At 39.7% G+C, this 22394-nt stretch overlaps 2 protein-coding genes across 9 annotated transcripts in view; both read left to right on the plus strand.

Moving 5' to 3' along the window:
* The window catches only part of LOC100067844 (UDP-glucuronosyltransferase 3A1), a 28451-nt gene extending 20498 nt beyond the window's left edge, over positions 1–7953 (plus strand). For all 3 annotated transcript variants that reach the window (XM_014734908.2, XM_001497793.3, XM_070245940.1), the window contains one exon: positions 4742–7953. In XM_014734908.2, the coding sequence (XP_014590394.2) occupies positions 4742–5018 (277 nt within the window). In that variant the 3' untranslated portion in view covers positions 5019–7953. The remainder of the gene's footprint in view (positions 1–4741) is intronic.
* A 2519-nt stretch (positions 7954–10472) lies between these two features.
* CAPSL (calcyphosine like) overlaps positions 10473–22394 on the plus strand; it is a 48155-nt gene continuing 36233 nt past the window's right edge. For 3 of the 6 annotated variants that reach the window (XM_070245944.1, XM_070245942.1, XM_070245941.1), the window contains exon 1: positions 10473–12325. In XM_070245944.1, the coding sequence (XP_070102045.1) occupies positions 12290–12325 (36 nt within the window). In that variant the 5' untranslated portion in view covers positions 10473–12289. Of the gene's footprint in view, positions 12326–20883; positions 20984–22394 lie in introns of those variants that run through there. The other 3 variants (XM_014734909.3, XM_023625752.2, XM_001499977.7) reach the window with 1 other exon arrangement.

Consider the following 22394-nt stretch of genomic DNA (forward strand, 5'->3'; position numbering starts at 1 on the left):
ACGGGTGCATATGTTCCTTTGGATTGTTGATTTCAAATTGTTTGGGTAGATACCCAGTAGTGGTATAGCTGGGTCATAAGGTAGTTCTAGTTTTAGTTTTTTGAGGAATCTCCATACTGTTTTCCATAGTGGCTGCACCAGTTTGCCTTCCCACCAGCAGTGTGTGAGTGTTCCCTTCTCTCCACACTCTCTCCAACATTTGTTACTTTTAGTCTTAGTGATTATAGCCATTTTAACAGGAGTAAGGTGGTATCTTAGTGTAGTTTTGATTTGCATTTCCCTGATGATTAGTGATGTTGAACGTCTTTTCATGTGTTTATTGGCCATCTGTATATCTTCTTTGGAAAAATGTCTATCTCCTCTGCCCACTTTTTGATCAGATTGTTTGCTTTCTTATTGTTCAGTTGTGTGAGTTCCTTATATATTACGGAGATTAACCCCTTGTCAGATATATTATTTGCAAATATTTTCTCCCAATTGGTGGGTTGTCTCTTTGTTTTGATCCTGATTTCTTTTGCGTTGCAGAAGCTCTCTGTTCTGATGAATTCCCACTTGTTTACTTTTTCTTTTGTTTCCCTTGTCTGACAGGACATGGTATTTGAAAAGTTCCTTTTTAGTTCGATGTCAAAGAGTGTACTATCAATATTATCTTCCAGGAGCTTTATAGTTTTATAGTTTCAAAATTTCTCTAAGTTATTCATTTTGTTGGCATATAGTTTTTCATAGTATTTTCTTATAATCCATTGTATTTATGTGGAGCCTGTTCTTATTTCTCCTCTTTCATTTCTGATTTTGTTTATCTGAGCTTTTTCTCTTTTTTCTTTTTAAGTCTGGCTAGGGGTTTGTCAATTTTATTTGTCTTCTCAAAGAACCAGCTCTTTGTTTCATTGATCCTTTCTACTGCCTTTTTTGTTTCAATAGCATTTCTTTCTGCTCTGATTTTTATTATTTCTCTCCATCTGCTGACTTTGGGCTTTGTTTGTTCTTCTTTCTCCAATTCAGTTAGGTGTAATTTGAGATTGCTTATTTGGGATTTTTCTTGTTTGTTAAGGTGTGTCTGTATTGCGATGAATTTCCCTCTTAATACAGCTTTTGCTGCATCCCATATGAGTTGATATAGCATGTTATTACTTTCACTTGTCTCCAGATATTTTTTGATTTCTCCTTTAATTTCTTCAATGATCCATTGCTTGTTCAATAGCATATTGTTTAGTCTCCACATCTTTGTCCCTTTCACAGCTTTTTTCTTGTAATTAATTTATAGCTTTATAGCATTATGATCGGAGAAGATACTTGTTATTATTTCAATTTTTTCAAATTTATAGAGGCTTGCCTTGTTTCCTAACATATGTTCTAGCCTTGAGAATGTTCCGTGCGCCCTTGAAGAATGTATATTCTGCTGTTTTTGGATGGAGTGTTCTATATATCTCTATTAAATCCAACAGGTTTAGCTTTTTGTTTAATTCCACTGTTTCCTTGTTGATTTTCTGTCTGGATGATCTGTCCAATGATGTGAGTGGGATGTTGAGGTCCCCTACTATTATTGTGTTATTTTTGATATCTTGTGTTAGGTTTGTTAATAGTTGCTTTATGAACTTTGGTACTCCTGTGTTGGGTGCATAGATATTTATAAGCATTACTTCTTAATGGAGTGTCCCTTTGATCATTATATATTGTTCTTCTTTGTCTCTCTTTACCTGCCTTATCTTGAAGTCTACTTTGTCTGATATAAGTATTGTGATACCTGCTTTCTTTTGTTTGCCATTAGCTTGGAGTATCATCTTCCACCCCTTTACTCTGAGCCTGTATTTGTCATTGGAGGTGAGATTTGTTTCCTGGAGGCAACAAATTGTTGGATCTTGTTCTTTAATCCATCTTGCCACTCTGTGTCTTTTTAGTGGAGAGTTCAATCCGTTTACATTGAGGGTTATTATTGATGTATGAGGGCTTAATGCTGTCATTCTGTCACTCGTTTTCTAGTTTTCCTGCATTTCCTTTGTTTCTCGCCCTGTGTGTTTTGGTCTACCCATTGAATTATGTAGTTTTTTATGATGTGTTCCTTAGTTTTTTCCTTATTTATTGTTTGTGTCTCTGTTCTGCTTTTTAGTTTGGTAACTACCCTGAAGATTGTATTCAGAATCTCATGTATAAGATAGTCCATTTTCTGGTGGCCTCTTATTTCCTTAGCCTAAACTGATTCAGTCCCTTTCCTCCGCCCTTCCTAAGCTATTTTTCTCATATCTTATTCCAACTTATGTTGTCAGTTTGTGGTTAAAGTGACAAGGTTGTCTTTGTTTTTGGTGTTTTCCTTCCCTTTAGCCCTAATGCCATAGTTGAATATTTGCTATCCTATTCTGATTCTATCTATTTGTCCCCTTGCTCTGTGTTTTGTGACCCTTTCTCCCTTTTTTTTCTTTTGTTCAGGTATGAGGGCCTTCTTGAGGATTTCTTGTAGTGGGGTCTCATGCATGGCTACAAAGTTCCTCAGCTTTTGTTTGTCTGGGAAAGATTTAATTTCTTCCTCATATCTGAATGGATTTTGCTGGATAGGGTATTCTTGGCTGAAGATTTTTATCTTTTAAAGTTTTGAATATGTCATTCCATTCTCTCCTAGCTTGTAAGGTTTCTGCAGAGAAATCTGATGAAAGTCTGATAGGAATTCCTTTGTAGGTTGTTTTCTTCTGCCTAGCTGCCATGTGTATTCTTTCTTTGTCATTCATTTTTGCCAGTTTTACTACTATATGCCTTGCAGTAGGTCTTTTTACATTGACAAATCTAGGAGATCTGGATACTTCCTCCACACATATTTCCCTCTCATTCCCTAGATTTGGGAAGTTCTCTGCTATTATTTCTTTGAACAAGATTTCTGCTCCATTCTCCTTCTCTTCACCTTCTTGAATAGTTGTAATTCTTATGTTGCATTTCCTCATTTTGTCAGATATTTCTCAGAGACTTTCTATTTCTTTTTAGTCTCACTTCTCTCTCCTCCTCTATCTGGAGCATTTCAACATGTCTACCTTCAATTATGCTGATTCACTCCTCTATGGTGTCCACACAAGCATTCAGGGAATCCATATTTTGTTTTATCTCTTCCATTGTGTCTTTCATCTCTAATATTTCTGATTGATTCTTCTTTATAGTTTCAATCTCTTTTGTGAGGTAGCTCCTGAACTCATTGAATTGTTTCTCTATAGTCTCTTTTACCTCATTGAGTTTTTTGATGATAGCTGTTTTGAATTCATTGTCATTTAGTTTACATATTTCTGTGTCCTCAGGACTGAGTTCTGGGTGCTTGTTGTTTTCTCTCTGGTCTGAAGATTTGTTGAAGTGCCTGATGTTGGAAGGTTGGGTCTTTCTCCTTCTGATATTATTTGGTTGCAGTTACAGCCTATCACCACTGGGTGGGGGTTGAGACCCACGTGTTCTGAGCCTTCTGCCTTCAGCAGAGATGGCATGGTGTAGGTCGGGGGAGGGGTGCTTTCTCCTGCATGCAGTCCCAGGTTTCCCCATCAGCTCTTGGTCTCCTGGGGTCTTGGCTTGATGAGGTCACCCCGCATGAAAGCTTTTGCCTTGTTAGAGGGCTTCCCTCTAGGCTGCAAGGACCCTAGGGAGTCCTGGGTGATCCTGCTGATGCACAACCCCTCCCCCGCTCCTTCCCTCATGTAGCCGCCTTGCAGCAGAAACCGCAGTCTTTAGGGGAGGGAGCGAAGTTCTCTCTTACCCCATTCCAGCTCCTCCAAGGAGGGCTCCAGCCACTCCGCCCTCCGTCATGTGACTGAGTGTCTCTCCGAGGTTTTTGTGCTGTTATGGTATTTTCTGTTGGAATATGGTTGCTCCCTTTTGTCGTATGTTGGAGGGGAGAGAGTCCCAGGCAAGTTCACTCTGCCGTGATACTGACATCACTCCTCATATTTAAGTCTTTTTTGAATGTTTGGTAGAATTCACCAGGGAAGGTGTCTGGTCCTGGACTTTTGTTTTTTGGGAGATTTTTGATTACTATTCCAATCTCTGTACTGCTGATTAGTCTATTCAAATTCTCTATCTCTTTTAGATACAGTTTTGGAAGTTTGTATCATTCTAAGAATTTATCCATTTCTTCTAGATTGTCCAATTTGTTGCTGTGTAGCTTTTCACAGTATTCTCTTATAATCCTTTGTATTTCTGTGGTATCCGTTCTAATTTCTCCTCTTTGTTTCTGATTTTAGTTATTTGAGACTTCTCTCTTTTTTTCTTGGTGAGTATAGCTAAAAGTGTGTCAATTTTGTTTATATTTTCAAAGAAGTAGCTCTTAGTTTCATTGATCCTTTCTATTTTTTTTTAGTCTCTATTTCATTTATTTCTGAATTTGTTTTTATTATTTCCTTCCTTCTACTGATTTTGAGCTATGTTTTTCCTTTTTTTTCTAGTTCCTTTAGGTGCACTGTTAGATTATTTACTTGAGATTTTTCTTGTTTCTTTAATTTTCTTACAGTATACCATAAGCCTCATTGGGGTAGAGGCAAGACCATACAAATTGATTCACTTTTTTATAGTTTAGCACTTTTAGCTCTAAGAATGGCATGAAAGCACCAGTTGGAACTTTTCAAAGGGACCCATTTAGACAGTGGCAAGATGAAGCCAAAAACTTTTCCTTGAAGCAGAATCTTTTGTGCATATGGTGGAAAGTGTATGTGTGTGACACAAGTCCTCTAAGGCTTGTGAGACCACAAGAGTAACTGGCTACCTCTGTTTCTGCCAACAGGTACAAATCTACAGCAGTGGCTGCTAGCATCATCAGGCGCTCTCACCCCCTGACCCCCAGCCAGAGGCTGGTGGGCTGGACAAACCACATCCTCCAGACAGGAGGTGCTGCACACCTCAAGCCATATTCCTTCCAGCAGTCGTGGTATCAACAATATCTACTTGACGTCTTCTTGTTCCTGCTGGTGGTCACCCTGGGCACCATGTGGCTCTGTGGGAAGCTGCTGGGCATGGTGGCCAGGTGGCTGTGTGGGGCCAGGAAGCTGAAGAAGGCCTGATGCCAAGTGTAGCCTGGGGTGGCAGTATTTGGGGGGGTCACCGTTTCTTGGGAACCTCCCACCCTTTCTTGGGTTCTGGCAAGCTCTGTTCTCCACATCGTATCCACTTGCTAATTGTGCTGCAAATTCCTGCTCGCTGTTTTCTTCCTGTGATCAGATTTCTTTACTCAGCACTTGTGGCCTTCTTTATTAGTGAGTCAGCCAAGGCTAGTCTGTGATTCTGTCTCTGGGGCATTTGGACCCAGTGGCCCTCAGACTTTAAGCCTTGAAGCCCTTCCTTATCACGCCCCTCTTCCAGGCACTGAGCCTGAACCACTCTAGCCTCCAAGGCCAGTATCTTCTGAGCCTCTTTCCCTCTCACCTGCCCCCACTACTTGTTATGGAATAACAGCTAAGACAGGCGCTTTCCTAATTCTTTTATTGTCTATTGGCTTCTCCTCTAAACTCTCATCAAAGCACAGGAAGCCTGTCCTGCGCATGTGCCTTTAGGACGGAACCACCCTTGCAGGACCACCTTGGCTTCTGTCTTGGTTCCTGCACAAAGCTCCTTCTTTGCTGATCAGGCATGGAGCCTGCAGGTTGGTCATGGGCTGAAGTGGCCTTGTTCTCTGTTTCACAGTGCTGAGCTGTCTTTAAATTTTCCCATTAAAAAAGTAAAGTCATGAGAAAGAAGGTCATTTGTCTTTAAACTAAGTCTTTTTTTGTGCTCCTTGATAAGTGAGTCTTTCTATATGTGACATACTCTTGGGAATTGCATCCACTTGATAGTAACTGAAACCAGAAAAAGTGGCTGAAATGCTTAGGGTTTTCTTTCATCTTGTTTTTCTCATGTAAAAGAGATCTGGAGGTAGGCAGGCAGTCCAGGGCTGGAGTTGTAGCTCCATGATGTACTCAACAGTGCCCATGTCTTGTTTGGTTGATCTGCCTTCCTCTGCAGGGGTGTTTCATCCTCAAGGTTGCCCTGGACTTTCAAGAATGTCTTTTTGTATCCAGCCAGCACCTGGAAATTTGGGCAAGACATGGGAAAATTGGGAAAAGTGAATTAATCAGGTCCTTGCCAGCTGAGTCAGCCCTCATTAAAGAGATTTCCCAGACACTCCAGCCACCCAAAGACTCCACTTATGTCTCGTTCACCAGACCTGAGTCCCGTGACCACTCCTAGCTGTACAAAAATTCTAAGAAATGTTCCCCATCTCCAGCTGCTGGGGAGACACGTTAGAAACATAAACAAAAGGCAATGAATAATGAGAGGAAACTAGAGCCTTGGCCACATGTGGAGGGCAGGCAGGGAGGGTCTGGATTGGATGTTTTGTTCCACCTGTGACCCTGTGACCTCAGGGAGAGTCTTACACCAACTGTAACTACCATAGGTGGAAACTAGACCTTTTGGGGTGGTGAACATGCATAATAGGAAGAGCAGTCCTTTACCATGCTGAAGTATGTTATGTTTTCTGAGTTCTCTAATTTTGTTTCTGCCATTTAACTGGGTGGATGTGTCTAATCAGCCCACCCCAAAGAAGCAGGTACCAGCAGGAGGAACCACAGATGGAGAGGGAGCCAACGTGCAAATTGAGATGAGAGCAAGAAAACCTGCTGCCCCCTCCAACCAAGGCACGTGGCCTGGGCAGTGGAGATGGACTGGTTTTAGCTCCCACTGGTCCCTCTTGAGGGCATCTTTTTGCAATGAATAACCTGCCCTACCACACGGTCATCCCAGCTGGTGGACCCTCCCACCCAGGCTGATTCCATGCCCATGCATGCAGAGGGTGGTTTGATTAGCTGGGGGATTCTCTTGGGATATTTTGTTTAGGTGCACATTTTGTCCCTAAGACCTAGGGAGGCTCCTTTGTCCATGCCAGCCTTTAAATTAGTTAATCATTTATTTTTTATAAGTCTTCAAGTGAAATATTCACAACTTTAGACACACATATGTCCAGAGTGGATTTTCGAAATTTTGTTCAAATCATCCCAAGATAACAATAAATAATAATGAGATAATGCTTGTACTAGTGATTCAGTCCTCGGGCTTTTTTTTTTTTTTTCCACTAATTAAAAATCCACAATGAATTTTGGGAGATCCTCTTGTGTTTTGGCAAATGCAAAGAAGAGAAGCTTCCACAAACAAGGGCAGTGGACACCTCCAGGTGACAGGGACCCTCCCTTGTCTGTAGATGAGATTCTTGAAAGGGATGGCACCCAGTGACCACTCTTCCTTTCTCATTTTGATTGAGCGGTTAGCTTCTTCTGTATTCTACAGTGATTTTACAAATAAAGAAGCCTGCGAATATGACAGAATAGAGTGCCAGATGTCAAGACCAAATAATAGTTTATTTCATTTCACTCCTTCCCCTTGTTATAATTTCTGTCAGGGAATTTTATTGAGTTAGGCTTTTCATTCCATATTCCTTTAGTGACCATTTATGAACTTCATATTGTCTCGGATGAAAGATACTGTCATTGGGAAATCAATTACCCACCAGTTACAGAAAGCCTCAGCAGAGGGGCTTAAGTCAGTGGGCTCCAGCCTGGGCTGTCTGTGCCTTAATGTGTACGTGAAGACCTTTCCCAAGCTGCATGGCACAGAGCGTCTGGAGGCGATAAATCTTCACCTGTGTGTACTCTAGTTTCCTAACACTGGTCTGCCTAACAATCTGCTGTGTTTGGGTGGTAGAGTTCTCTTTCCTGCCACACTTTTCACAATTTCCTAACCCTTATTTTACAAAAGAAATGCATGTCTTTCACCCCTCCCTATTCTCACTATGTTGCATTGCCCCAGGATGGAAAAACAGGGGTACCAAATGGACAGTTAGAAATGTAATGACTGAGCAAGAGCCCTTTGTTATTAAAGTGATTTCCAATTCTTCATTTTTAAGAAAATTCAAGAATAAATTGTGATTTTTCAGCTGTTAGTCCATTAAAAATAACTGATGTTGGATTGCTATGAGAATTTTTGTCTAGTATACTGAAGGTGTTCAAAGAGTTGAGGCACATGATTTTCAAGATGGTCATAACAAAACTTGTGCTACTTATTGATGCGAATAATTTTCTCAGTGTTTACATAACTAAGAGATATTGATATAAACACATCCTATTCCACAAGTAGATAATGTTTGTTAAATGTTAAATGTTAAAATTGACACTAGTCAATTTTAAAAGAATTTAGAAACAGTTCCTTATCTCATTGTGACGTGCATTTTGTGTTCAGTAATTATTGAACAAATCAGAAATGTGTTTATGTTTCTTTGGCTAATTTAATGCAATTATTAAAACTTAAAGTAACTTTGTAAAAATATTCAACTATTAGAGCCTTATTGTCATAGGATAGAAATATTAATTTTAATTTGAATACATATTTTTGATACTCAAGGTAATAACTGGATATGCAACACAATTCTTTCAAGCATAAACATACATAGAGTAGAATTACATTCTCTAGAAAAAGTGGAGTAGAAATAATAATTCAAGAGGATTATGGAATGATGTAAAATTTCTAACTTTATCTACTTTATCTTAGTGTGTCTATCTAAGAGTTTGTCAATTTTTTTATCTTTTCAAAGAATCATCTCTCAGTTTCATTGATCCTTTCTATTCTGTTTTTTTTGTCTCTATTTCATTTATATCTGCTCTAGTTTTTAAATTATTTTCTTCCTTCTACTTACTTTGGGCTTTGTTTGTTCTTCTTTTTCTAGTTTTTTTTTAAGGTGTATTCAGTTGCATTTCTATATAATAACAAGGAACTAGCAGAAAGAGAAAGCAAGGATACAATCCCATTTACTATCACAGCAAAAAGAATCAAATACCTAGGAATAAATTTAACCAATGAGTTGATAGACCTATACACTGAAAACTATAAGACAATATTGAAAGAAATTATAGAAGAAACAAGAAAATGGAAAGATATTCCAAGCTCATGGATTGGAAGAATAAACATAGTTAAAATGTCCATATTACCTAAAGCAATCTACAGATTTAATGCAATCCCAATCAGAATCCCAATGGCATTTTTCACAGAAACAGAACAAAGAATCATAAAATTTCCAAAATATATAAAGAACTCCTATAACTTAGCAAAAAAATGAACAACCCAATCAGAAAATGAGCAAAGGATATTAACAGACACTTTTCCCAAGAAGATATACAGATAGCCAAAGGGCACATGAAAAGAGACTCAAAATCTCTAATTATTAGGGAAATGCAACTCAAAATTACAGTAAAATATCACCTCATGCCCATCAGGCTGACTATATTTAACAAGACAGGAAATACCAAGTATTGGAGAGGAGATGCAGAAAAGGGAATCCTTATACACTGCTAGTGGGAATGCAAATTGGTGCAGCGACTATGGAAAAGAGTATGGAGATTTCTCAAAAAATTAAATTAGAAATACCATATGTTCCAGCTATTTTACTTCTGGATGTTTATGTGAAGAACGTGAAAAACCTACTTGCATAAGATTGATGCACTCCTTATTATGCTGAGTGAAATAAGTCAGAGGGAGAAAAGTCAAATACCATATGATCTCACTCATAAGTAGGAGATAAAAACGACAGCAAACAAATACATAGACACAGAGATTGGATTGGTGGTTACCAGCAGGGAAGGGGGGAGGGGGGCTGAAGGGGTGATTGGGCACATGTGTGTGTGATGAACTGTAATTAGTCTTTGGGTGGTGAGCATGATGTAATCTACACAGAAATCAAAATATATAATGACACACACCTTAAATTTATATAATGTTATAAACCAATGTTACTGCAACAAAAAAGAAAAAGAAAACAAACAAATAAATAAATAAAGATTGATGCACCCTTATGTTAATTGCAACATTATTCACAATAGCCAAGACTTGGAAGTAACCCCAGTGACCAAGTGCCCATCAATGGATGAGTGGGGAAAGATAATGTGGTATATTTATACAATGGAATACTACTCAGCTATAAAAAAGATGAAATCGTGACATTTGCAACACTGTGGGTGGATCTTGCAGGTATTATGCTAAGCAAAATAAGTCAGACAGTGAAAGTTTGACAAATGTGGTATGACTTCACTCGTATGTGGAAGATAAACAAATAAACAAACACATAGAAAAGGAGAACAGACTGGCGGTTACCATAGGTGAAGGGGTGGGATGAGGGCAGAAGGGATAAAGGGCCACATATGTATGGTGACAGATGGAAACTAGACTTTTGGTGGTGAATGTGATGCAGCCTATACAGAAGTCAAAACAATGAAATTTTACATATTGCTATAACCAATGTGACCTCAATGAAATAATAAAAACTAAAAAAAAAAAAACCACCATAAAAGATGGTTTCAGAGATATAATCCAATAATGGTAGATTGATTTCACTTGGGGATTTGCTTCCAGAGTAGAAACAAATTACTCCCAAGGAATTACTTCCAGGGAGTAGACACTACATGTAGGGAGTAGTGTCTCTTCAGCTTGGGACACTAGAGGAGGTTTTAAGCAGGTCCCTGAGGAAATGGGTTCTGGGGATGGCAGCGTGAGGTAATTAGAAGACTTTGACTAGAGATGAAATACCACAAATCTAGGAATTGTCCATAAAACTCAGATAGTTGGAGCTACTTTGAGGCGGAGCTGTCATCCACGTGATTTCCTAAGGTCTCTACCATTCCTGGTTCCGAGTATTTTCTATGCAGAGAGTGTGGTGATTACTTGGATGGAGAAGGGCTAAGGATCAGCTCACTAACCCCTCCTTCCCATTGCTCATGGGCAGGATGGTGAGGGCAGAATGTCCAGTGGAGCAGGAGCCTAGGGAGGAGGGGAAGAAGAAGAGGAGGGGACAGAGAGAAGAGAGACAGGAGGGATCCATTTCTTCCCACCTCCCAGGCTCCCAGCCAGCGCCAACCCTTCTCTGCCTGTGCACCATGTGTCTGGGGTGCAGCAGTTCCTTTGCAGGGAGGAGGCACAGGGCTTCCAGCACAGGAACCAGCATGGCGGGGCAACGGGTGCTGCTTCTCATCTGCTCCCTTCTGCCTGGGCTCCTGCTCTCAGAAGCTGCCAAAATCCTGACTCTGTCCTTGCTGGGTGAGTGCTTGGCCAAAGAATCCAGAGATAGGAGCGTCCCAGGCACCCGTGCCAGGGCTCAGGCAAACAGTCCTAGGTCAGAGGGTCCTTCCCTGTGGTTTTGCAGACTGAGCAGGTTTGTGTCCCAGGCTGGAGAAGGGAGAGGCAGTCAGGGACAGAGAGGGGCCTCTACCAGTAGAGGAGAAGGTAGTCCGGAGAAAACAGCAATTTCCTTTCCTCTCTTTTCATCTGCTCTAGACATGCTTCCCATTGTTCATGGCTGGGGCCAGAAGTTTAGATCCAGTTCTGAGACTGAGACCTGGGCCGGCTCTTCCGGTGCGTGGGCTGGACATTCAGAGGCTCACTCTAAACTTCTGGTGGGGGATGGGAGGAGTGCGGGGCACAGCAATTACCTGTAGAAAGTGGAAGATGAAGTTAATTTCAGGGCCAGAAAAAGGTGCTCCTGGGGGCAGCAGCACAAATGGGGAATATTTCATTAATAGGAAACCTGGAGAACTGATCCAGCAGAGGAAAGGACCCCAGGACAATCGAGTCCTTGGGAACCCCTCTTTCTTTCACCTGTGCTGCTGGAAGTTTCTGAAGGACAGGGAAGCAGTTAATTCTGCATATTGTGGAGCCAGTTTCATTTCCTTTACTTTTGCGCAAAAGGAACAGAATACCAATGGGAAAAATTTATCAGAATAAGGAGTCATCATTGGATGGAGTTCCCCAAGAATTTTATTTGACCCATCCTGAAAAGATCCTGGGCTCCCTAGATCACTTTTAGATCCCCAAGAATCTGGGGATCCTAGAGCTGGGAGAAACCATAGAGTTTATCTAATAGGGTCTCTTCTCTTATTTCCTGAGAGGGAAACTGAGTCAGGGAAATGAGGTGTCTTTTGCTAAAGCACACCAGTGCTGCCTTAAGGAATCTGTGGAAGAGGATGCTTCTTACCTCCAAAGCGTCATCTTCCACTGATTCCACTCTTTCACTCTTTACGGTGAGGATTTCTAAAAATCAGTATTTAAAAAATACAGTATTTAAATGTACTCCATTTTAAACCTTTTTTTTATGATAGTTAAAGGCAATGGTGGAAAAGAGCTTCCTCCTTTCTTGAAAGTACACTGGTCTGCCTCAGACTCCAAGAGGAAGCTGGGGTGGTTGTGATGTGCTGGAAGTGCCGCCTCTGCTCCAGAATGCCCTCTGGCTCACGAAGACACACATGAACGGCTGCATCTGTGGATGTGCCTTCTCCCCTGCACCTGTTTCCTCCATGAGGTAAATGTAAGCAAGAACAGACAGTCTGAGGGGATGGGGGATTTGTGTTTATATAATCTGTGCTATCACCGGTTACACAAGTATGGATCTAAAAGCTAGATTAATTTCCACAGAAACAAACCGTTTCTGTAGTTCTACACCCGTCTCTGCTGACCCAATCATTGTGGGAACTTATCTCCCAAAAGTACCCCATTTCCCAACTTTGGCAAATTCTAATTCCTTCCCTCCTGAATTGGCTTTCTCTGCTGCTGAGATCCATAGATTCAAGAAAAATATTCCAAGATAGCACATGGTCTTAGACAAGACGTTGCAGGTATCTCCATATGGCCCCAGCTACAAATGCAAGATGCACCTTAGGATCAGGAACTCCGTAAGACCTAAGCACTGAGAAGCTCATCACACTAACATGGAGACCACGAGTCACAAGAGGGGCTTTTTGACGGAGGATTGCCGCAGGTCAAGGATTGGGGCAGACAGGATGTGGGTGTCTGGGCTGGGGCTTACCCAAAGTGAGAAGAGGCACTGAAGAAACTCATCTTCCTCTACTCACTGTCAACTTTCTGTTGTCTTACCCTGGATTTCCCCACGTCTCCACATCGATTTCAGACTTCTGTTCTCGTCTTTACGAAAATGTAGTTATTCGTCATTCCTAGGTGGAAGCCATTATCCACTGCTGGACCGGGCGTCTCATATTCTCCAAGATCATAGTCATAATGTCACCACGCTTCATTTTGGAGGAGATGTTTTAATCCTAAGCATGCTTTTTGAAAATTATTGAATTCTTCTATCCCAGGCAAAAAGAGATAATGTCTTTTGTATAGCGCTGCTTAGCCCAAAATCTTTTTGAATCTAGTTGTATTGAAAAAATGGGAAAAGCGTGTGTGTGTATTAAGTGCTGGATATCTTATTAGGCTCTGTAGACCTGGCCTCCACACACCATACCTCCATATTTTACCCCCTTATCTGGGTGTCACTTCATTTCAGGCAAGCCTCCAGACAGTATTGTTGATAATTTTGGTAAATACTAACATGTACTGTGGCTTAAGTTTTTATTGATCCGAAGTGTTCAACCATATTTAAGGCTTCTATCTTGCAAGGAGAGCTGTTCTTCCTATTTCATAGGTTACTTTCTACTCCTGCTACGAGACCTAGAAATTTTCTCCAGCCAGCCATCCATGTCCTGCACTGCCTGGTGTCCCATGCCTAAAAGCCATTTTATTGTATATTTGCTCTGGGTTATTTTTAGTTGTTTAAAGAAGAAAGGTAAATACAGACTTGTTAATTCCTCATGGCCACAGATTGAAATTCCTTATCTTCATTATTTAAAACACTTTATTAAAGTAATATTGGCATATAATAAATTGCACGTATTTAAAACATACAATTTGATATACTTGGACGTATATGTATACACTTGTGAACCATCGACATAATCAAGATAACAAATATATTTTTCTCCCCCAGAAGAATTCTCATGTCCGTTTGCAATCTCCCCCGGCCCTCCCATCGCCAGTCAATTACTAATATGTTACTATATGTTAGATTGCATCTTGTAGATTTTATACAAATGGGATCATAAGTTGCATACTCATATTTTGGCTTATTTTACTCAACATCATTATTTTGAGATTCATCCATATTGTGCGAATGAATAGTTCATTTCCTTCTCTTGCTGGGTGGTGTTCCACTGTATGGATTACCACAGTGTTTTTATTTACTTGCCTATTGAGGGACATTAGGCTTGTTTCGAGTTTTGAGCTGTTACAGAGAAACCTGCTGTGAATATATGTGTACAAGTCTTTGTATGAACATGTACTGTCTTTTCTCTGGATTAATTGCTAGGAGTACAGTGGCTACACCATATGTTAGTTGTATGTCTAACTTTTTAAGAAATAGTCAAACTGTTTTCCAAAGTGGCTGTAACATTCTAGATTCTCACCAAAAATGAATGCAAGTTCCATGCACACCACATCCTCATCTATACTTGGCATTATTAGTCTTTTTAATTTTAGCCATTCTTTAGTTGTATTTCATTGTGGATTTTATTTGCATTTCTTTCATGACTAATCATGCTAAACATTTTTTCATGTGCTTATTTGTCATTTGTGTGTCTTCATTAGTGAAGTGTTTGTCAAATTTTGTCCATTTTTAAATTAGGTCGTTTGTCTCCTTATTATTGAGTTTTCAATATATGCTTTGTAAATATTCTTTCCCAGTCTATGACTTATCTCTTCCTTCTCTTATCAGTGTCTTTTGAAGAGCACAATTTTTAATTTTGATCATATCTAATTTCATGCTTTTGCTACAGGTATTAATATGAATATATGATTTTTTTTGTTTGTTCTAATATGATGAATTTCACTGATTGATTTTCAAACGTTGAACTAACCTCATATTCTAAGAACAAACCTCATTTGGTCAAGATATATTTTCTTCTTTATATATTTTTAGATGTGGTTTTTTAAAATTTTGGTTTTAGATTTTCCATCTGTGTTCATGCAGGATATTGTTCTGTGATTTTTTGAATTTTTTTTCTATCGTTGGTGTCAGTAAAATGCTTGCCTCACAGAATGAATTGGGAAGTGTTCTCTCCTCAATTTTCTGGAAGAGTTTGGGTAGAATTAGCATTATTTCCTCCTAAATTGTTTTAGCCATTCTGAGAAGTAGGATGGAACTTCTTCCCCACCCAAAATTAAGTTTGGATGTTAAGACTTATGGCATCACATAAACAACAAGAAGCTGTAAAAAGGTTTATTGATAACATAATGAGGCTTCCTGGGGACAGTAAGTCAAGTCCCAAGTTGGTCCAAGAATACATTGAGAAAGCAGGAAAAGGAGAGCGGCTTGAGGTTTTTATGGTGGTTAGGCTTTGGGGCCGGAATGAGGATTTCCCTTCACCTTTGACTGATGACCAGAATGTGCCAGGTTTCATTTATTTCAGTTTGAACCTGTTTAAGTGAGTCATTGGGACATGATATGAAACAAGCAACCTGAGGCTGGTGAGGGAGTTGAAATTTCACTGAACATCCTGTTCAAAAAACACTGGCCTCGTGTGTTTTGAGAAGTGAATTAGTGCCTTGGTTACGACCAGTAATGTCTAGAAATCTGAAGAAGATAACAAGAGTCTTGATGAGGCTGTGCATTGTGTTTATACTTCGTGTAGAAATACATGTAACTTTGATTTATATTTTGAATATCTATATGGCAAGAGATTCTCAGAGTTCTTTACCCAAATGGGGCAAACTTTACTCTTTATAGGTCTATTCAGGTCTATTCTTGAACTGACTTTGGTAATTTACGTCTTTCTAGGAATTTGTCAATTTCATCTACATTATCTAATTTATTGGCATCTAAAGTTCTTAGTATTTTTTCTATAGTCCTTTTTATTTCTGTGTGCTCATTAGTGGTGTTCCTTCTTTCATTTCTGATTCTAGTAATTTGTATCTTTCTTATTTCCTTATCTTTTCAAAAAGCCAGCTTTTGTTTCACTGATTTCCCTATTGTTTTTCTATTCTCAATTTTATTAATTTCTTGATTAAAAGTGAGACATAGGGGCTGGCCCCGTGGCCTAGAGGTTAAGTTCAGTGTGCTCTGCTTCAGTGGCCTGAGTTCAGTTCCTGGGCATGGACTTACACCACTCATAGGCAGCCATGCTGTGGTGGCAACCCACCACAAAATAGGGGAAGATTGGCACAGATGTTAGCTCAGGGTGAATCTTCCTCAGCACAAAAAAAAAAAAAAAAAAAAAAGCAAGACACCATGTAACCAGGGCAGGATTGTGTGGGACTGACAGCAAGAAGTGAAAGCATTATCTCCAATTATCTCCAATGTCTCCTTCCTGTAGAGCCCTGGTTCCTGGCTCTGCCTAGATTTTCTGATTTGATTGGTCTGGGATGAGGCCATGCTCTGAAAGTTTTCAAAAGACAGCAGAGCTCAGATTAGTGGCTGCCTGTTGCCTGTAGGCACTGGGTTGCTATTGTACGGAAGTGATTTTATGTAATACCATGCCATCTGGAGGCAACTTGGACAACCCTTATTTTTATAAATGGAAGGACAGAGGTTCACTTGACGTAAATAATTTTCCCAATACCATTCAGCTCATAGGCAACAAGAGCCTAGATTTGGCGTGGGCTTTCCAGGCACCAAAGTGTCTACCCTTCCTAATACTGACCTTGTATTAAGTGAGCAGACAGAGCTGGGGAATAATTCACAGGCTAGATGGCCTTTGACTTCATGGCAGCATTTTTTATGAATGGAGCCGGGCAGGGAAGACACACCAGGTTGGGAGAAGAGGGGGCCCAATGTGTGGAGGTGGTAGCGAGATGGCCATGAGGCTGGGTTCCCCCTGTGACCCTGGCTAGACTAGGGTAGTGGAAGATTCAATTGCACAAATAAAACCAGACCAAAATATGAGAGGTCTTATCTGACCTGATGGTGGGTCAGGCCTTGGAACTGGGACAGGAGTTACAAAGGAGGAGAATAATGGAAGTTAAGGTCTATAATCTGTGAGATAACAGAGGCTTACTTTGTACAATTTTTCTGTTTTTGTTTTCCAATTTTTTTTTTTTTACTATAGTCAAATATATGTCGTATAAAATTTACCAAATAACCGTTTAAAAGGGTATGGTTCAGGGGCATTAAGTACATTCATATTGTTGAGAAACAATTATCACCATCTATCTCCAGAACATTTTCATCTTCCCAAACTGAAAAGTCCTGCTCGTTAAACAGTAACTCCTCATTTCTCTCTGCCTCCACACCCTGGCAGCCATTATTCTCCTCTCTGTCTCTATGAATTTGACTACTCTAGGTACCTTATATAAGTGGAATCATACAATATTTGTTCTTCTGTGATGACTTATTTCACTTACCATAATGTCTTCAAGATTCATCCTCGTTGTAGCATGTGTCAGAATGTCCCTTCTTTTTAAGGTTAAATAATATTCCATGGTATGTATATACCACATTTGTTTATCTATTTGTCTGTCCATCAACATTTGGGTTGCTTCCAATTTTGGCTATTGTGAATGATGCCACTATGAACAGTAGTGTACAAATATTTGTTCAAGTCCCTTCTTTTAATTTTTTGGGGTATATACCCAGGAAAGAAATTTCTGGATCATATGATAATTCTATGTTTAATTTTTGAGGAACTGCCATATTGTCTTTCACAGTGGCTATACCAGTTTACATTTCCACCAACAATGCACAAGTGTTCCAATTTCTCCATAGCCTCACAAACACTTGTCATTTTCTGGTTTTGTTTATTTTTTTAATTTTTAATTTTTGATATTAGCCATCCTAATAGTGTCTCATTGTGGTTTAATTACAATTTCCCTTATTAGTGATGTTTACCATTTGGTAAGCTAATGGGCCATTTATATATCTTATTTGGAGAAATAGCTGTTCAAGTCTTTGCCCAATTTTGAATCATATTGTTTGGGTTTTTTTGTAGAGTTGTAGGCATTCTTTAAATAATCTCAGTATCAATCCCATATCAGATAAATGATTTGCAAATATTTTTCCCATTCCCTTGGTTGCCTTTTCACTGTGTTGATAGTATCCCTTGTTGCACAAAAGTCTTTCCTTCTGATGAAATCCAATCTATTTATTTTCTGATGTGTTGCCTGTGCTTTTGGTCTCATATTCAAGAAATCATTACCCAATCCAATGGCATGATGATTTCTCTCCATATTTTCTCCTGAGAAATGAATAGATCATTTTATAATTTTAGCTCATATCTTTAGGTCTTTGATCCATTTTGAGTTACCAATTTGAGTTACCAAGAATGGGTAATGGTCCGACTTCAACCTTTTGCATGTGGAGATGCAGTTTTCCAACTCTATTGTTGAAAAGATTGTCTTCACCTAATGAATGGTCCTGGAACCCTTGTCAAAAGTTGTTTGACCAAATATACAAGGGTTTATTTCTGGGCTTTCTATTTTATTTCATTCGTCTATATATCTGTCATTACACCAGTATCACACTATTTTGATGACTGTAGCTTTGTAGTAAGTTTTGAAATCACAAAGTGTGAGACCTCCAACCTTGCTTTTTGTTAAATTGTTTTGGATACTCTGGATCTTTTGAAATTCCATATGAATTTTAGGATGGGCTTTCTATTTCTGCAAAAAAAAATATTGATAGAGATTGCATGGAATCTGTCGCTCACCCTGGGTGGTAGGGACACCTTTAAAGTATTAATTCTTCTAATCCATTAAGCCTGGATTTTTTTCCGTTTATTTATATCTTCTTTAATTTCTTTCAGTAGTCTTGTAGTTTTCAATGTAAAACCTTCCACCTCCTTGTTTAAGTTTATTCTTAAGTATTTTATTCTTTTGATGTTATTGTAAATGGAATTGTTTTTCTAATCTCCTCTTTGAAGTGTTCATTATTAATATATAGAAACACAACTGACTTTTGTGAGCTAATTTTGTTTCTTGCTACTTTCCTAAGTTTGTTTATTAGTTATCACAGGTTTTTTGGTGTGTGTGTGGAATCTTTAGGATTGTCTACGTATAATATCATGTCATGTGCCATTATTTCTTCAATCTCTCTGCTCCTTTCCTGTGACATCCATAATACAAATATAAATCCACATGATGGGGTCCTGTAAGTCCCTTAGACTCTACTCACTTTTCTGTATCCCTTTTGATTTTGCTCCTCAGACTTGATAATTTTTGATTCTTTGTGCGCCTATCCATGCTAAATGCTCTGTAGACATGATTCCCCCGTGTCGATCTTCTATTATTTCATTTATTACATCCCAGTTGCAAGCTATTGTGAGATGGTTATTTGTTTAAATGTCAACCAACTATACATGTAAAAGGAAGTAAATAGAATACTTTTGGTCTTATACAAACTTCTATTTAGTTCAAGGAAATAGCTATTTCTGAAAATCAGATTTCATCTTTTAAATGTCCTTAATATGAATGCATTTTATCCAGTTCAACAACTTGATTTGACCAATATTGACTGATTTCACATTTCTACAAGGTACCATGCTGGACACTTGGCAAGACACAAAGCTGAACTGACTCTCTGCTAGTCCTCTAAGAGCTCTCAGTTGGCTTCCCATTGTCCAACTGATTAATTAAAAAGCAGATATTTCTGTCACTGGTGGTGCACCTTGTGTAAGTGGTTGCTCCTTAATAGCTTGTTAGTTTTGCTTAGTAACTTCACTTAGTGAAAGTGAAATGAACAGCTTAACACCAGGAGGTCAGCTGCAGCAAGAAGGAGTGTTTTTCGGATGAAGTGGCTAATGGAGTCTGGAGAAGACACTCAGAACCACCCTGGGGTGGAGGTGGGGAGCACATCTAATCCCTGCTAGTATCAGCTCTTTCTAGCTGCTTGGTAGGTGTCAGGCACCATAGGCAGGGCCTTCTGGAAACATCCAACCCCAAAAGAGAAACAAGGGACATATTTTTGAGCAAGTGACTTTTTCTTGCCCCTCAGATCACACCTTGCTGGAATTCCCCTCAACCAAGACAAGTCTGCATTAAAATCCCCTTGGCCTCCAGGGCAAGTCTGAGAAGTTGGAAAGGCAGATATAGTGTCCACTCTAGAGACTGTAGAAATCCATGACCACACTTGCCTGAGAATATATATAATGTAACATGCAGAAGAGAAAGTGGAACTCTTGTCTTCATCGTTCTAGTCTTCAGTTCTTTGTACCACTTCATGATGGAAGCACAAGAAAGGGTGGAAGTGATGAGGGAAGGGTGGATGTCAGGGGTACAACAATGAAAGAGAGTGATTTAGGGCCACTAGCCTGCTTCTTATCTGGCAAACTTATTGTGAAGGACAAATGCAAAAAGAAATGAGACGTAAAAAGAGGAGAAAAAAAAGAGAACAGAAGAAACCAAGGATGGAAACAGTGGGAAGTGGCATTCTATTAGTGTGTGGAGGTGGAGGAGGAGGGAAGACTTTGAACCACCTGTAATTACACCTGCCTGCTCCAGTGTGTTGTGTGTTGTTTGTTTTTCCTGCTTTTTCCTCCCCAACTCCCCCCCAGCACATAGTTGTATATTTTAGTTGTGGCTTCTAGTTGTGGCATGTGGAGATGCTGCCTCAGCGTAGCCTGATAAGCGTTGCCATGTCCGCGCCAAGGATCCGAACTGGACGAAACCCTGGGCCACCGAAGTAGAGCGAGGGAACTTATGTGTTGTGGTTTTAAGTCTCACCTAATAAGACGCTCTAGCAGGAAGCCATCTGGAGACAACAGAAAAGCAGGAACAGGTTGCCTAAAGAAGTAAAGAGAATTTGCTGAACGTTATCTTATAAAACTTATGAAGCAAGTTTTGATGCCATTCTAGAAGCCAAACAATTGCCAGCAGAACTTCCTGCTGGCTTCTCTCCTAGGGCAAACAGCTTGGGCTTTCACAGTCACTGGATTTCCTAGGCAACAGAAGTGTAAACTTGAGAAAAGGCGGGGCCAGGATAGGGACTGATAGTAAGCTGAGCCAGTCAGGCTGTGAGTCTGCAGCAGTGACTGCAAGCTATCCAATTGGCATGAAGAGGGCGGACCAGGAGGTGAGCAGGAAAGGTAAGAGGGAGGAGGCAATAGGGGGATGGGCGGGGACCAGTCTTCCCAGATGCAGGAGAGAGCGTCCATAGTTGCAAGTCTAAGCAACTGGTGGCAACAGGTTAGCATTTAAGGTAAATCAATGTTTTTATCTATTATATTGATTTGATGACTTTTGTTTCATTTTAGCTTAAAAACGAAAAAAAGAGAGTAGATGTTACTTTCCGAAAAGAAAACCTAAAAGTTGATGAGAGCTCTTGGCTGTCAGTCTAGGGAGGAAATAGCTTGCTTGGTGCTGGGGGAGGCTTTTGTCATAGTTGCAAAGAGATATTCAGATAAAAATATACAAAAATACATTTTGTTTTGATGAAAGGGAAGGAAATAAACATCATTGAGAAGCCACTATGTACTGGATACTTGAGTGTGAAGTGTTTAGGTGAATTGCTGTAAGCAGCCTGTATGACCATTGATAAAACAGCTTCAAGAAGGATAAATATCTCAAGTCATTAAACAATTAAAAGATTGAGGTTTGATTCAGACCTTGGTTTGTTTGACACTCAAAGTTGTACTATATCTGCCATACCCTGCTGAACCGACCACTTAGAGTCAGAATTCTTATTAAAATGGACTGACACGGCTTATTAAAAATATATCAGAGAGTTGATTTGATGGACTGTGTAGTTGAGAAGGACCTTAATCAATGGTATTGCCAGGTGTCCACTCCTCTTGCCTTACAGTCTGGGGCCTAGTGAAACCACACTAAGCAGATGAGCTTCTTCCCTGTTTTTAGAGCTCTAATTGGTTCCTCGAAATCGTACAACTACAGAAATCTCTTTATTTTGTAATTTTGCATTTTAAATATTGAAATTTAAATTGTGGGCCTACATTTGTATTTATATTCAAATAACAATGATCTAATACCGATCACAATGATCAATTCTAATAGCAATCTACTAGCATTATGCTAAGTGCTGATGATATGACGACAGAAAACACAAAAGATACAGCCCTTGGCTTTAAGGACCTTATAGTCTAGTAGGAGAGGCAGTTCTGCAAGCAGTGAATTCTGTCATAGTGCAATGTGGATGCTATTTGGGCTTTGCACAGATTATACAAAGGAAGATGCGAGCTGTTTCCTTCTGGTGAGAGGGTTATGTGAAGCTTCATCACAGTGATTCTACAAGGAAGAGCAGTACTTTTCTAGACCAACAAGGGAGGCAAGATGTTCCTGAAAATGGGATGGCATGTACAAAGGCACAGAGATATAGAAACCTATGGTGTCTTTGGGGAATGTGAGTAGGTGCAGATGTAGACTAGATTTTGAAGGGGTGGAGAATGATTAGAAACAAGGCTGTAGAGATAGGCAGGGCCAACATATAAAATGCTAAGATGTTTGCTCTTTACCGGTACACAGTGGAGAGCCACCAAAGGCATTGAGACTAGAGTATGAAGTTCTGATTTCTGTTTTATAAAGATTGCTCTGACTGTCATCTGGAGGATGGATTGGAGGGGGAAAGACTGGAGGCAGGGAACCAGCTAAGGGGC

Source organism: Equus caballus, chromosome 21 (assembly GCF_041296265.1).
Source record: "Equus caballus isolate H_3958 breed thoroughbred chromosome 21, TB-T2T, whole genome shotgun sequence".
In the NCBI taxonomy this organism is placed as follows: Eukaryota; Metazoa; Chordata; class Mammalia; order Perissodactyla; family Equidae; genus Equus; species Equus caballus.